This window comes from Mustelus asterias, chromosome 12 (assembly GCF_964213995.1).
Source record: "Mustelus asterias chromosome 12, sMusAst1.hap1.1, whole genome shotgun sequence".
Classification (NCBI taxonomy): Eukaryota; Metazoa; Chordata; class Chondrichthyes; order Carcharhiniformes; family Triakidae; genus Mustelus; species Mustelus asterias.
This window is the reverse complement of record NC_135812.1, coordinates 1,184,441-1,201,305: the sequence shown is the minus strand read 5'-3', so window position 1 is coordinate 1,201,305 and position 16,865 is coordinate 1,184,441. Positions and strand designations below refer to the sequence as shown.

Below are 16,865 nucleotides of genomic sequence, written 5' to 3'. Positions count from 1 at the left end.
GTGGGCAATTGGGACTAGCTCAGTGGTAAAAACTGGGCCGAAGGGTCTGTTTTCATGCTGTAAACCTCTATGACTCTATTTACATGGTTAGGGAAGGTAATCAATGGGCTAGCATGGTGCAAAGGAATTATCTATATACTACTGACTGTCACTGAGAGAGTGCAGTCTTAAGAATATAAATCTGTAGAGTGCTGTGTGATGTAATCATTCCCTGGAGAGTATTGTGCATTGTCCCTCGGTCACAGACAGTAATGTACAAAATCCCAAGTGGAATAAGGTAATAAGACAATAACCAGTTTCTAACACATCCCACCACACAATTTACATCCCACATTTCACCAGGAAATCTGTGATGCTTAAATACACCAGTCAGATGCATGTTCTGATTAGTCTGAAAGGCGAGCTGTTACTATTTGCAGGTTGCACTGAACAGCACGCTGCGCTCCCAACCCACAAACTAAAAGTGCACAGCAAAGGAGGGCTGGGAGACGCTTTCTGGGGTGAGACCAGATGGCTATAGCAGGAACAAATTAGCCTCAATGAGTTAGCATTGCCATCTTGGCGTGAATCCATGGATAAGGGATCAGACACAACAACCCCCCACCCACTAACATCTTATTCCTCTTTTATGGGCTAAGCAAACTTGTGAACAACCTGTGTCTGGCCATGGATTGGTATCTCATCTTGTTCAATTAGACCCCCCTCTGGACAAGTTCACAGAGTGAAAAGTGGGGTCAATTATCCCTCTACCTTGCAATGAAACTAGTTCAGAAAGTACAATTATCTGAGAATTGTGGCTAGATTGTTAAATAAAATGACGCACCTTTTTTGTACGAAACCACACCTGGGGCAAAAGAAAGAAAGATAATTGGGTTTTAGTAGCTGAACTTTTTACAATTGATTTTTACAAATGCACCTACAATGTTTTGATCTGATTGTAGAAAATCAGCACATTTTTACAAATCAGTAAATCACAATCTTCCCAGGCAAACAAGGTTAGCGACACAAAGAAGCAAATTACACAGGACACAAACACCTTTACAGACAGAGGCACCTCACAGACAGTAAACCGGCAGAAAGACACCCCACAGAGACAGACACACACAGACAGACACACACACACTTCTACAGACAGAGAGACACACACACTTCTACAGACAGAGAGACACACACACTACAGAGACACAGATCCCTACAGAGAAACACACCCTTACAGAGACACACACACATAGCCCTACTGATAGACAGACATGCACATCCCTAGACACAAATGCATACCTCTACAGACAGAGGCACACATACAACCCTATAGACACACATAAACTCCTACTGAATGACTTGCACACCCCTAGACAGACACACCACAACAGACAGGGACACAATCCTACAGACAGACAGACACGCACATTGACATGCACACCCAGGCAAACAGACACATATGCGCACCCCACAGACACACACACACACACAACCCTACAGACAGACACATGCACAGAGAACCCTAGAGACAAATAGCCTGGTTCAACGCAGAGTGCAGGAGGGCATGTCAGGAGCAACACCAGGCAAATCTAAAAACAGGTGTCACCCTGGTGAAGCTACCAAACAGGACTATTTGCCAAACAGCATAAACAGCAAGTAATGGACAGCTAAGCAATTTCACAGTCCTTCCACATTCAGCCGTGAATGGTGGTGGACAATTAAACAACTCACTGGAGGAGCAGGCTCCACAAATATCCCCATCCTCAATGATGGAGGAGCCCAGCACATCAGTGCAAAAGATAAGGCACCCTCCTGTGGGCAGGCACCCGCCAGATACACCCCTACACCCTACAGATAGAGAAGCGTCCCCTGACAGAGCGGCACGCACACAGCCTTTCAGATTTGCGTGTTCATACACACAAATATACATAATCCCTACAGGCACACTGACATGGACCCTGGTACAGACACAGTGATACGCACTTCTCTGCAGACACACTGAAATACGACACACTGAAATACAAACCCCCGCCACCCCGTAACCAAAACAATGAAACACATCCCATTACAGGCACACCAACATGCACCCACCCCTCCCTTACAGGCACAATGTCATGCATCCCCCTACAGGTGGACCGACACACAACCCCCAGACACACACTGACACGCAGACCTTCTACAGACATACAAACTAGAAACATGCAACATCATGAGATGCACACAAACATGTATCAATTGCAGCTTTACTCTGTGGGAACCAACGGAGAGCCACCAATGATTTGCTGGGAGAATCAAATCGGGGGCCTGATAAATTCTGGCTCTTTAGACTGTGTGCTGAGCAGGGACTGGGAGCAGTCTGTCAGCTGCCTGCCTCACTGCTGTGATCAGTGGTGCATTGTCTTGCAGGGATAGTCTGCTGTGTTGGATTCATTTTATCTCCACCTATTGCAGGATATTTCCTGCTTTTACTGGTGCTCGCAATTGTCATCCCATCAGTCACAGAGATTCCTCAGAACAATATTAGCTTGTTTTTATATAATGTTTTAAATGTACTAAATTGTTCCAATGTGCTTGACAGGAGTGATATAAAGCAAACTTGACACCAAGTCACATAAGGCAACATTAGGCAGATTACCAACAGCTTGGTAAAGAGGGAAGTTTTAAGGAGCGCCTTAAAGTAAGAAAGAGAGGTTTAGGGAGGGAATTCCAGAGTTTAGGGAATATTGGAGTGATTAAACTAGGGGTGCACAAGAAGGCAGAATTGAAGGATTGCACGTAACCCGGAGGGTTGTGGGAGATTAGAGATACAGAGTTGGCGAGAACATGGATGGTTCGAAAACAAGAATTAGAATATTAAATTGAGGAATTGTTTAATCAATAGCCGGTGATGGGTGGAAGGTATTTGTCGAGTTCAGTGTGCCACTCAATGCGAGATACACTGCAACAACTCAGAGCACCTTCCAAACCTGCAGCCTCTGCCACCAAGAACAACAAGGGCAGCAGGTGCATGGAAACACCACGAGCTGCAAATTCCCCTGACACATGACCCAGACTTGGAAATATATCGCTGTTCCCTCACTGTCGCTGGGTCAAAATCCTGGAACTCCCTCTCTAACAGCACTGTGGGTATCCCTCTGCCACACAGACTGCAGTGGTCAAAAAGGTGGCTTATCACCACCTTCTCAAGGACCTATTCAGGGACACCCACATAAAATCAATGTAATAAAGTCACAAAAAGGTAAGTGGGTGATCACAAGAAATCATCTGGATATAGTACTTGGACAGGACTTGTACTGGACTAGGTTTTTCGATGATCCAGACATGAGTGAGTGCTGAGGACTCAAAATGTCAGCACTGTTTGAGCTGGAAACTGTATCTAGAGTTCCCCCGGTATCTCTCTGAATGGTTTGTGTGAGACTGTGAACTCGTGGAATGAGCCACAACATGAACCTGTCTGATGCAAGTGTCAGTGTGCTGCTTTTGTGCAGGAAACATTTAGTATTGACACATGGATTGTACCTGGGGTATAGCTAAAGCAGCTTACAGGAGCTGTCTGTCTGTAATGTTAACTGGTGCTCACCACAGTGTCACACAGTACAAAATCAGAGCTCACAGGATTGAGGGTAATACGCTAACATTGATCGATGATTGGTTAACAGAGAGAAAACAGATTATGAATATGTGGGTCATTTTTGGATTGGCAGACTGCAGTCAGTGCTGGGGCCTCAACTACTGACAACCTATATTTATGTCTTAGGTGAAGAGATTGAGTGTAACGTATCCAGATTTGTCGATAGTACAAAGCTGAGGTGGGAAAGAAAGCTGAGAGGAAGAGCAGAGACTGCAAAGGGATATAATCAGATTGAATGAGTGGACAAGAAGGTGGCAGATGGAATGTGGACAAGTGAGGTTACCCCACTTTAGTGGAAAAAATAGAAAGCAGAGTATTTACTAATTGGTGAGAGACTGGGTAATGTTGATGTTCAGAGGAATCTGGGGTCATTGCACTCCACTCACAAGAAGTTAAAATGTAGGTGCAGCAAGCGGTTAGGAAAGCAAATGACGTATTTGCCTATGTTACAAAGGGATTGGAATACAAGGGCAAAAATCTTACTCAAATGAAATAGGGTTTGATGAGGCAACACCTGGAATTTTGGTTTCCTTATCTAAAGAAGGCTTTAGGTCCCTTACAGAGAGTACAACTAATGTCCACTTGACTGATTCCTGGGATTACAGGATTGTCCTATGAAGAAAGATTGGTAGACTCGGCCTATGTCCCCTAGAATTCAAAGAATGAGAGGTGACCTGACTGAAACATGTCAAATAAAATTCTTAAGGACTTGACAAGGTAGATTTTGGGGGGGTGTTTTCTCTGCCTGGGAGTTTAAAACTTGAGGTCAGGGTCTGAGGGTTATATTCAACCATTTGTGAATCTTTGGAATTCTCTACCACAGAGAACTGATAGATTTGTAGAGACTAAGGAAACCAAAGGATGAGGGGATAGTGCAGAAAGGAGGAGTTGAGGAAGATCAGTCATCATCTTAAAGAACAGTGGAGCAGGCTTGAAGGACGGAATAGCTGAATCTTGCTCCTATTTCTCATCTTAACTAGATCTTACCTGATGATGTCACTGCGGGCAAGTTAAATATCTCGGTCCCAGGCTGAGCATTAGCTGAAAGTAAAAAGAGAACTCGTTAGTGTATGATCACAAAGCTGATTGAATAGTCAAACACCACAGCCCAGGAGCAAAGTTTATTTTGAAATGATTTCTTTCTGATTATGCCATGTCTCACAAACGACAATAGACAATACACATCTTTTTAGCCTGTCTTGATGCTCTCTCCACTCCCATTGTTTTGTTTCTTAAAGACTGGATTAGTTGTAAGTATTCGCATTCCAACCATTATTCATGTAAATTGAGTCTGTGTCTTATAAGTTCTGTTTGTGAACAGAATTCCCACTCACCTGAAGAAGGGGCTCAGAGCCTCGAAAGCTTGTGTGGCTTTTGCTACCAAATAAACCTGTTGGACTTTAACCTGGTGTTGTTAAACTTCTTACTGTGTTTACCCCAGTCCAACGCCGGCATCTCCACATCATCACTAACGATTGTCAGGGCGAACTGAGCTAACGGGTGCTTGATTCTGCTCTGTACTACCCCACCTGGTCCTGGAAGAAGGAGCAGGCAACTTCCTTACTGTTTGTGAATGGCCACCCCCATTGGGTATGCACCCAGAGGTGGGGTTCTGCTGAAAGGATGCAACTTGCTGGAATGAAGTCAGAAGGTCATTCAGCCCCAGTTTGGTAAGCGGCATTCCCATCTCACTTTCCAGAGTCAAGCATGAACTCTGCTTCATTCCCACTGGTCATTTTATGCCTTCTATCTTCCACTCGATCACAACTCTTCCTTTTTGTTCTTTCACATCCCCTCCTCTGTACTTGCTTACTGTTTCATCTCTAAGCTTTTCTAATTCTGAGCAATGAACTCTGTGTCTCTCTCTTTCTCTCAAGATGCTGCTAGATCAGAGTATTTCTGACATTTTCTGATTTTATTTCAGATTTCCAGCATCCCAGTATTTTGCTTTTGAACATGAGGTTGAATAGTCTCTTGCTGTTTAACATTGCTGACTAATCAGACACTTGGAATCGATGCTGCACTCTGACTTTTCCCAGAGAAGGTTAAATGCTTTATTTGATCTTTGAGAGGACAAAGTACTAAATCACGGCTCACAATTGAGGAGTGTGCAAGCCTTCACCAGAATAGTGCTGGGATGTCTTTGACTGATTAGAATCTAATCTGTACGTGCCATGCACACAGCTGTTGTCTCTGCAAATTCCAAGCTCCTGTATACTTCATAGAGAAATAAAAACTAGTATCCTGTATAATTATTCTCTGAAGTTATCTGACCTCTGATACTTTAGCCAAGTCTCAGGGAGTGATTGTTAGCAGGCTGATCATTCGAGAGCTCACAAATACACCTTCCACCAGTAACAAGAGACACATGGGAGTCCTCCCAGTATCCTGGTGTATTTATTGCTCAATCAACATGAAGGAAACAGATTATAAGACCATTTAATTCAGTAGTTTTAAAAAATACTCGGCATGCGGGAGTTCCTGGCAAAGCCAGTATTTATTGTCCATTTCTAACTGCTCTTGTGAAGGTGGTGGGCTAGGCCATTCCAAAGAGCAGTTAAGAGTCAACTACATTGCTATGGGTCTGGAGTCACATTAAAGCCAGACTGGCTAAGGGTGGCAGATTTCTTTCCCTAAAGGATATTACTGAACCTGATGGTTTTAACAGCCATTTATGATGATGATGATTTTTGTTCATTCCAGATTTAGTTTATCATCAGGATTCTAATTCTGTGGCTCCGATGGTGGGATTTGAACTTGTGGTTCTGGATTATTGATCCAGGCCTCTGGGTATGAGTCCAGTAACATAACCACTATGCTTCCATACCCACTTAGTGGGATCTTGCTGTGCACAGATTGGCTGCCAAGTTAGCTTACATAAAAAGCAGTGACTACATTCGAAAAGTAACTCACTGGCTGTGACGTTCCCAAAGACATACTGTACACGTGACCTAATAATGTAACTTATTCCTAAATGGGATCAGCTAATTTGGCAGTTTCCCCAAACACTTAGAAGTTCCTCCATCACACTCTTCACACGCTGCAAGAAAATCCTTCCAAACATTCGCTGCAATTCAGTTATATTTTGGATCAAACCATCTCTGCAGTTTGGTAGCACTTACTATCTCGACACTTCATCCATTCCCCATCCACCACTTTAATCGTTATGTACAAGCACAGTAATAATCAGACAGAGCAAATTCTCCGAATCAGAGTTAAAATAGAACTGACCCCTTTCACTCGAATCTGTTATTGGACTCAGTACGTGTTGATAGTGTGTGCAGAGTTACTTCAGGTCTAAGATTGATCAACAAAGTGAAATGCCCTTTCTGATACAATTACCATTGATATTCAACCATGCCTCAAAGACCTGTACACCCCCTTTGAGTTGATTTTAATTTACACCAAACACTACCTCACCCTACCTCAACCAAGCTCGAAAGTGAGATCATCTCTGGGCACTTTCATTGAACAGGTTGGTGTAGCTTGTGGTCAGCTGTGACGAGAGGTGATGCTGTTTCATTTATCACTATGACACAATGCAATATACTCACAGGCCCTGCTCCCGTCACTGTAAGCACACAAACACTATCACACTGTGTAATATACTCACAGGCCCTGCTCCCGTCACTGTAAGCACACAAACACTATCACACTGTGTAATGTACTCACAGACCCTGCTCCCGTCACTGTAAGCACACAAACACTATCACACTGTGTAATATACTCACAGGCCCTGCTCCCGTCACTGTAAGCACACAAACACTATCACACTGTGTAATATACTCACAGGCCCTGCTCCACACAAACAACATTCCTTCAATACTGCTGCTCGCTAGTCAACAAACCACAATTAAAATAGGCAAGGAATTCCTGCATGTTAGAAATTTCTATTTCAAAGTTAAATACAGAATCATACACGACCCAGTAGGAGCATTACACAAAACAATCTCCCAGTAACTGCCTGACATCCTGGGTGGGGACAGGTGATTTCTGCAAACTCCAGAATTGTTGAATCTATTTCACATCACTTGCTTGTGATGCTCAGTGAGAAACGACATTCTGGAATTGTATCACTGATGTGCGATGGCTCCAAATCCATGTGGACTTGACAACAGTGCTTTGTAAAACTAAACTCTGAGCTGACGATACAGGAGAGATGACCAGGGATCTTGACCGGTTTCGATTAGGATTATTGGACAGCATGGTTGGATAATCACAAATCAATTGATTTTTCATGGTAGCTCGTGCAGTTCTACAAAACAAAGTTTGTTATAGTTAACAAAGGGATAGAGGTGATTAGAGGGCAGTGGAACTGGAAGGCCTGACAGCTGTCAGCTTCCTAAGCCATCTTCAACAGAGAATAACATTACATAGCAAAATTCCTGTAGCTCATGGTCTTAGCATGTCAGTAACAGCGACCGTCTATTACCTGGGAAGGGAATTTGTACACGGAGGTTGAATATTGACCTTAATGTGTTCCCCTTGTCAGACAGCAATTATTCTGCAACTCCAGTTAAACCCTTAGTCTAAAACACCGTGCTTGCAAATGATGAGAATAGCAACTTGTAACAGCTAAATGATACCCTTGCTTACCTGATAGATCTGGTCTCCGTGAAGAGTTACGGAGAACACCTGCCTAGTAACTAATGTCCACACAAAATTAGCCACCATACATCATTTTGTCTGTAAGATTCCTGTTTGCATTGGGAGGTTAGAAGAATGGGGAAGCATGCATTCTTTTCAACTTATCAGATGGAAAACAAGTAAGGTGAGGGAGAAGAGGCCAACTTACCAATGTCAGAATCCCCGCCACCAGAGGAGTTCAACTTACGAAATATCTCCTGCTTCTTTGACTTCACCATTGGCGAAGTGTTCTCCAGCTTAGTGAAGAACGCCGGCAAATAGCCCACATTCCCTGGAGATCGTGCTTCACTCCTGGAGAGAGAATACAGCAACACTCACAGTCATAAAACAGGACTTGACATTCAGAGAATAGAACCAGGTCGCTCAGTTGCATTTCTCAGGGAGACTGTGAAATACTGAAGCCACACTGACTGATCAATGTTAAAATAAAGAAAAGCAGATTTACAGCCAGGGAGCAGATTCTAATGTAAGAGAGTCAGTCAGAGAAAGCTTGATCAGTAATTGTACAATGGGAGAGCTTGAAAGAAGAGATGGTTCAGGCACAGAGTAGACACATTCCAGAAAGGAAGGACATCCAAAGCTGGAGTTTTCTGGATGTCTAAAGATACAGAGATTAAATAGGACAACTGAAAGGTTCATAACTGAGTACAAAAAGAAGCCGAATGGAGAAAGTACAGAAGAGAAATAAAAAGCAAAGAGAGATAAAAAGAAAGTGTGAGAATAGATTAGCGACCAATGTAAAAGGGACTTTGAAGGTTTTTTGTAAACACATCAATCGTAAAAGAATAGTCAAAGGAAGGGTGGCGTGAATGAGATACCCAAAGAGTATTTTGTATCTGTCAATGCAGAATCAATCACACTGATAGATGTAATCTACAAACATCTAGTAGTGGAGGGAGGTGGAGGGAGAAAGGCAAACATAATAGGGAACAACAAAAACAAGCTCTGACGAAGGATCATCTAGACTCGAAACATTGGCTCTATTCTCTCCCCACAGATGCTGTCAGACCTGCTGAGATTTTCCAGCATTTTCTGTTTTTGTTTCAGATTCCAGCATCCGCAGTATTTTGCTTTTATGACATATTAGAGAATTGAGTGAAAAAATTTAAAACTATAATCATGGGATTGTGATCATCCTGATATGAACTGGAAAGAAGATGTAGGTAAAGAAGATAAGGGATTGGAGCTCCTACAACGTGTACAAGACTCTTTTCTAATCTTATGTAAAAAGCCCAGGAAGGGAAGATTCACTATTGGATCTAGTAATGGGAATGAATCAAAACAGATTAAATTAAAAGTAGGGCAACATCTAGGCATTAGTGACTATAATACACTGTAAGGTGATAATAGACATCAGTACGAATGACTATAATAGTCATAGAGTCATAGAGGTTTACAGCATGGAAACAGGCCCTTCGGTCCAACTTGTCCATGCCGCCCTTTTTTTTTAAAACCCGTAAGCTAATCCCAATTGCCCGCATTTGGCCCATATCCCTCTATACCCATCGTACCCATGTAACTATCCAAATGCTTTTTAAAAGACAAAATTGTACCCACCTCTACTACTACCTCTGGCAGCTTGTTCCAGACACTCACCACCCTCTGTGTGAAAAAATTGCCCCTCTGGACACTTCTGTATCTCTCCCCTCTCACCTTAAACCTATGCCCTCTAGTTTTAGACTCCCCTACCTTTGGGAAAAGATATTGACGATCTGGCTGACCTATGCCCCTCATTATTTTATAGACCTCTATAAGATCACCCCTCAGCCTCCTCCACTCCAGAGAAAAAAGTCCCAGTCTATCCAGCCTCTCCTTATAACTCAATCCATCAAGTCTCGGTAGCATCCTAGTAAATCTTTTCTGCACTCTTTCTAGTTTAATAATATCCTTTCTATAATACGGTGACCAGAATTGCACACAGTACTCCAAGTGTGGCTGTACCAATGTCTTGTACAACTTCAACAAGACATTCAACAATACACTTTAAGGTGATAATAGACATCAGTACAAAGCAAACCAAGTTAATAAATGGGAGAAAAGCTGATTTTAAGTGGCTGAGAGTACAACTTCAGAAAATAAAATGGGTAAACAATAATGTGGAGGAACAATGGGAAATAGTTAAAACGGTGATTCGAATGCAGGAAAAATATTTTCCGCTAAATGGACTGAATAAACTAAACACTACTGGGATTCCACAGATGAATAAAGACATAATTGAGGGTCAGCAAAGAGGCAAACGTTAAGTACATAGACAGCAAAGGAATGTTTGATAGGACAGAATACAAAGAGATCAGGAGAGAAGTAAAAAAACAATGAGGAAGATAAAGAGGAAATTTGAAATTAAATTCTCAAGGAACATAAAACAAAACAGGAAGGTTTTTTTTTTACAGGCACATCCATAAAAAAAGGGTAGACTGTGATGAGAAAAGGAGGAAGAGGGAACAATGTCACAGGTAACAATAGAGAAATAACAGAAATATTAAATGTTTATTTCAACTATGGTATTCACTAAGGGGATAGAACAGGGAAAATGGCATTGAATGAGATGAACAAAGAGAAAGATGCATCTATCATAAACAAGGCGGAAGTATTGAATAAAGTCATCAAACTCAGAGGACAAAGTCCCTGGTCCAAATCTAAGGAAGAGATAGCAGGGGCATATTTAATAACTCCTTAGAAGATTTAGTGTCATAGGACCAGCAAGATAACTAATGTAAATATATTTAAGAAGGGGAACAGAATATGTCCAGGGAGTTATAGACCAGACAGCTTAATATCTGTGAAAAGAAAAATAATAGAATCCTTACAAAAGGAAAGATGAGAAGAACATCTAGAAACAAGGAACATAATAATAGATCTCAAAAGGAAGATCTTGTTTGACGAACCTTATTGAATTTTTTGAGGAGTTAACAGGGAGAGAGCAGGTAATGGTAATATAGTAGATACAATTTATCAGGGTTTTCAAGTGGCCTTTGATAAGGTGCTCCTTAATAGATTAATGAATAAAATCAGAGAGTGTGAAGCCCGGGACAAGAGACAGAATGAATTCCTTGCTGGCTTCGAGACAGAAAGCAGAGAGTGGGAGTAAAGGGTAGTTATTCAGAGTGGTAGAAGGTGGGAAGCGATGTCCCACATGGATCAGTGTTCACAGTTTACCGTAATGATTTGTGCTTTGGAGTTAAAAAAAAACATAACTTCAAAATTAGTGACGACACCAAATGGGGAAATTGTGGAGGATCTAGTCACAATCTTCCAATCGTCTTTGGATATGGGGGAACTGCCAGAGGATTGCAAACATTACGCACTGATTAACAAAGGAAAGAGGAAAAAACTTAGCAAGGGCCACCCTAACTTTCAGGAATTTTTAAGGACAATAATCTGGGATAAAATTAACCAACATTTGAAAAAATCTGATTTATAACAAAGTCAGCACAGTTTTGTAAATATTTATGAATGAACAGAGGATTGATGAGGGCAATGTAGTAGCAGCACAGTGGTCAGCACTGCTGCCTCACAGCGCCAGGGCCCCGGCTTTCATGCCCGGCTTGGGTCACTGTCTGCGCGAAGGCTGCACTTTCTCCCCGTGTCTGCGTGGGTTTCCTCCAGGTGCTCCGGTTTCCTCCCAAAGTCTGAAAGGAGTGCTGGTTAGGTGCACTGGCCATGCTAAATTTTCCCTCAGTGTACCCGAACAGGCACCGGAGTCTGGCGACTAGGGGATTTTCACAGTAACTTCATTGCAGTGTTAATGTAGGCCACTTGTGACTAATAAATAAACTTTAATTTAGATACTGTGTACATGGACCTTCAAGAGGCATTTGACAAAGAACCTCATAATAGACTTGTTAGCAAAATTAAAACTCATAAGATTAAAGGGACACTGGTAATGTAAATTAGCTAAGGGACAGAAGGCAAAGAATAGAGCTAAATAGTAGATTTTTTTCAAACTGCAAAAGTGTGCAGTGGTGCTCCCCGTAGGTCAGGTCTGCAATTCACTGCTTCTCTGATGTAAAATGATAACCTGAGCTTGATATAACAGGCATATTTCAAAGTCTGCAGAACAAAACGCAAGATACAGGAACAATGCGGCAAATAACAACAGAATTCAGGAATTGCAATATTTAACAGAGAAATTGGGAGTGACACATGTATGTAGGAAAATGGAGAGAGACAATGTGAACTCAATGGTACAATTTTTAAGTGTGTGAAGGAACAGAGAGACTTGGGGGTATAGGCATAGAAATCTTTGAAGGCAGCAGGATAAGTTTAAAAGATTGCTAACAAAAAGTAGATGTGATCCTGGCTTTATTAATGAAGACTCAGTACGCGATCATGTTGATTGTTCCTCTGAAATGGGCGGGAGGCATTAACACAATAACCTAGCTCAGATTTTGCAGCAGTCGAGAGCAATGCCATATTCCTGTGGTTGCTGCACTTTGACTTGTCTTCTTGCTTGAAGGCTGCAATCATTATGATCTCCAAGGAAATTTGCAATTTCTTCATTTTGCCAGAGCTTCACCAATAGGGCATGTGTGAGACAGATTAGTGTGTCTTCTCAATATTTCAGTACTTCCCCAGAGATATTTTCAGGACTAGAAACTTTGTTGCTTTTCTTCTGACTGACAGCAGTTATCACTTGTTGAGCATTGGGTTATTGTATAACTCACTTCTGATTGTATGTTGTGGGAGAATCTCCAACAGGCACATGTCCACTGTGGAATTCTGATTGGATAGTTCCATAACATGCTTGTCTATCCAGGAGGAGAGTCTTGCCGTCTTTGGATCTGGCAGGCGTTGATCTGAAGTGACAGTTCTTGGATCTTTGTTTGCATGGCAGGGAGGAATTCAGTTTCTTAGCCTTTGTTGTCCATCACTACTTCTTCAAATCCTGGTTCTTCTTCAACCTTTTCTGTATTTGTTCACAGAATCAGTGGCTAGGCCGGTATTTATTGCCCATCTCTAATTGCTCAGGAAGGTGGTTGAGATTCATGGTGAAATGTTGGAAGATGTCCCTCACTTCTCATATGTTGGAAGCTATCTAACCCAAAGAAGCTGGCGTTGATGAGAGATGCACTGCTGAACCCAAAGTGCTAGCTCAGACTGTGGTAAATTTCATCCTCAAGTTTGAGGATCGTGATATCAGACCCAGCACTAAACTCAAAAATCTATTGGGCAGTGGTTCTCTCCAAGCTTCTCTACGTGCTCAAGCTTGGACAACTTATATCTGCCATATCAAATCCCTAGTGCATCATCAACAATGATTTACAAATCAGTGGGAGGACAAAAGAACAGAAGCATTTACCAAGACACAAAAATGTCAAGTACAGAGGCCATGATAACCTCACATCGGCTGAGATGGAGGTGACAGATTGCCAAAATGCCGGATTCAACAATACACAAAGGGGTGTTCTACACGGTAATGCCGGAGAGCCCATTCACATGGGAGCCAAAGGGAACATTTCAAAGACAATCTCAAATCCTCCATCAAGGTCCACTCTATTAACATTAACACACTGAAAGCTGATGCCCAATCACAAACGAATCATCAAAAATAGTGCAAAAACCTTTCAATCAAAGAGAACAGTTACTATGAGAGAATACTGAAAAGAAAGTGCAGCTGCCAACACCAACAATCTGCCACATTCTCTACTGCCAACTGATAGCCTTACAATCTCTCCCACAGTAAGGCTAAGAGAGAGATTGTAAACCATCTGTGAACACACACCAACACCGATATCTCATTTAAAGCCAACCATCCTCAAAGAAGAATTATCCATGACACAAGGGACTACCGATGATGGGAGTACAAAAGCAAGCAAGTTGTGCTGAAGCTTTATAAAATGCTAATTAAGTATGGATGGAGCAGTGTGTCTAATTCTGGGCACCAGACTTTAGGAAGGATGTTAAGACTCTGGTCAGGATGCAGAAGGGATTTACTTGAATGTTACCAGGGATGAAAAACCTCAAATATATGGAGCAACAGGAGAGCTGGGATTGTTCTCCCACAGCAGAGAAATTAAGAGATTTTACAGAGGTATCCACAATAACAGAGTCATAGAATTTTACAGCACAGCGAAAGGTTCTTTGGCCTATCGTGTCTGCACCTATCTATTCTAATCCCAAGTTCCAGCTCTTGGTCCGTAGCCGTGTATGCTATGCTGTTTCAAGTGCTCATCTAAATACTTCTTAAATGCTGTGAGTGTTCCTGTCTCTACCATCCTTTCAGGCACTAATGAAGTAAATACAGAGGAACTGTTTCCAGTGATGGAAGGGTTGGTAACCAGAGGGCACAAGTTTAAGGTGATTGGCAAAAGGTCCAGTGGTGACACAAAGAAACATTTTTTTCAGAGAAACGGACAAGTTACAAAATTAATAGAGAAGCACGTGGAAACTAGTAAAAGTTGGAATAAACTGTTTTAAAGCTACATCAATAGTTATAAATGATGAAGAGTTTTCCGATACAACACTTGCTCTGTTTTACTGTTAGACAAGAGCAGGATTTTGAAATGTTTAACATAAATATAGATTTTGAATTACTTAAAGTTTTTTAAACACAACGTGATCTGTGGGAACTGCCCTAATTCGAGTTATTTTTTAAAATCCTGTTTCTTGAAGACAGCATTCAGTCCCTGCAACTGCTGAAAAAGTTTGTCCCATTACAATGATGCAGAACTTCAGTCTTTAAGTCTGAATAAAACTAGATGTACAAGTTGCAGTGGAGATGATGATATGATAGCATTAACAGGTGTGACTGAGGCTGGAAGCACGGTGGGAAGCTAAACATTCCTAAAATAGTCAGAAGGGACAGAGTTGGAGAGAGCAAGGCGGGTGGTGGTTGGGAATGTTAATCAAACATTGCATTCCAGTACCAGAACACAGGGAAGGTATAATGGAGTGGACAAAAGCTTTACTTGCTTGGTTTAAGTTACTCTACGGGGGCTAGATTGTAAACTATCAAACTGTAGCAAGGAGATAGGAGAACAGCAATGCCGGAATGATGTTACAGCTCAGATAAGAGGAGTTTAGGTGGCAGAAAGAAAGCAGGGTTTCCACATTCTGGATCCATGTGTTTTTAATCCAATAATAAAGAGGGAGTGCTGGATCTGGTTCAGGGAAACGGCGGGCAGTAATAATATAATGTAAGGATAGCAGACGCAGGGAAAGAGCAACCAGAACACAGGTATGTATTATATCAAAACTGAACAGTAGAGGCAACACTTTAAAGGGATTTGACAGGACAAGAACAGTACCTGACAAGAAGAAATTAATAATTGGGATTAAAAAAAAAAGGAACTAAATGATTTGAACTAGATGAAAAATAAGACAGACAATTGCAATCATTCAATTAGGAGGCAATTTGGGAACAGACAAGGCAAATTTCCACAGGAAATGAAACTAAAATGAGGCTTTAAAGTCATATGACAAACCCTAACCGAATAAATATAATGGAATAGCTAACCAAATAAGGAAAACATAAAGGGAAGCAAAAGTAAAAAGGCAGGTAACAAAGGGAAACAGAAAATGTGTCATAAAAACCACAAAAGAGCCAACAAAGGACACAGCATCTCAGGGAAAACATATTGGCCTTGGTGGGGATAGCGCAAGTTCACTAGGATGGCAATGGAGTATAAAGGGTTCAATTCTGAGAGAAATTTGCATTAAAAGTTTGTACTTCCATGAGTTTCCAAGATTGAAAAGTTCTTGAATTGAGGGGTTTAAAATGTTAAAAAGAATTTGCGTGGTGTGGTTCCGCCTGCAGTGGAATAGTTCAGAACGAGGCGGCATAACCTTCAACCTTCAGCAAACCAAGCAGCGTGTCTTAATGACTATCGGTCAGTGGCTCTGACATCCATCATTATGAAGTGCTTCGAAAGGCTAGTCATGGCATGAATCAATTCCAGCCTCCTGAACTACCTGGATCCATTACAGTTTGCCTATCGCAACAGGTCCACAGCAGACGCCATCTCCCTGGCCCTACACTCAACCCTGCAACACCTAGATAACAAGGATACCTAGTCAGACTCCTATTTATTGACTACAGCTCAGCCTTCAACACCATCATTCCGACAAAACTCATCTCCAAACTCTGTGGCCTGGGCCTCAGCTCCTCCCTCTGCGACTAGATCCTGAACTTCCTAACTCACAGACCACAATCAGTAAGGATAGGCAACAACACCATCTCCACGATCATCCTCAACATCGGTGCCCCACAAGGCTGTGTTCTCAGCCCCCTACTATACTCCTTACACACCTCCGACTGTGTGGCCAAGTATGCTGATGACACCACGTAGTGGGTCGGATCGCAAACAATGATGAGATAGAGTACAGGAATGACATACAGAATCTGGTGAACTGGTGCAGCAACAATAATCTCTCCCTCAATGTCAACTAATGAAGGAGACTGCCATCGACTTCAGGAAGCGTAAAGGAGAACATGCCCCTGTTTACAAGAACGGGGACGAAGTAGAAAGGGTCGAGAGCTTCAAGTTTTTAGGTGTCCAAATCACCTGTCTCCCCATGCCGACGCTATAGTTAAGAAAGCCCACCAACGCCTCTACTTTCTTAGAAGACTAAGGAAATTTGGCATGTCAGCTACGACTCTCACCAACTT

General features: G+C 42.0%; 1 protein-coding gene across 26 annotated transcripts in view; it reads right to left on the bottom strand.

Annotated features, from left to right (window-relative positions):
* The window catches only part of ncor1 (nuclear receptor corepressor 1), a 376,647-nt gene that overhangs the window by 7,009 nt on the left and 352,773 nt on the right, over window positions 1–16,865 (bottom strand). For 21 of the 26 annotated variants that reach the window (XM_078224546.1, XM_078224545.1, XM_078224544.1 and 18 more), the window contains 3 exons: window positions 8,406–8,548; window positions 4,598–4,651; window positions 824–844 (listed from right to left, as the gene is read on the bottom strand). In XM_078224546.1, the coding sequence (XP_078080672.1) occupies window positions 824–844; window positions 4,598–4,651; window positions 8,406–8,548 (218 nt within the window). The remainder of the gene's footprint in view (window positions 1–823; window positions 845–4,597; window positions 4,652–8,405; window positions 8,549–16,865) is intronic. The other 5 variants (XM_078224533.1, XM_078224537.1, XM_078224549.1 and 2 more) reach the window with 1 other exon arrangement.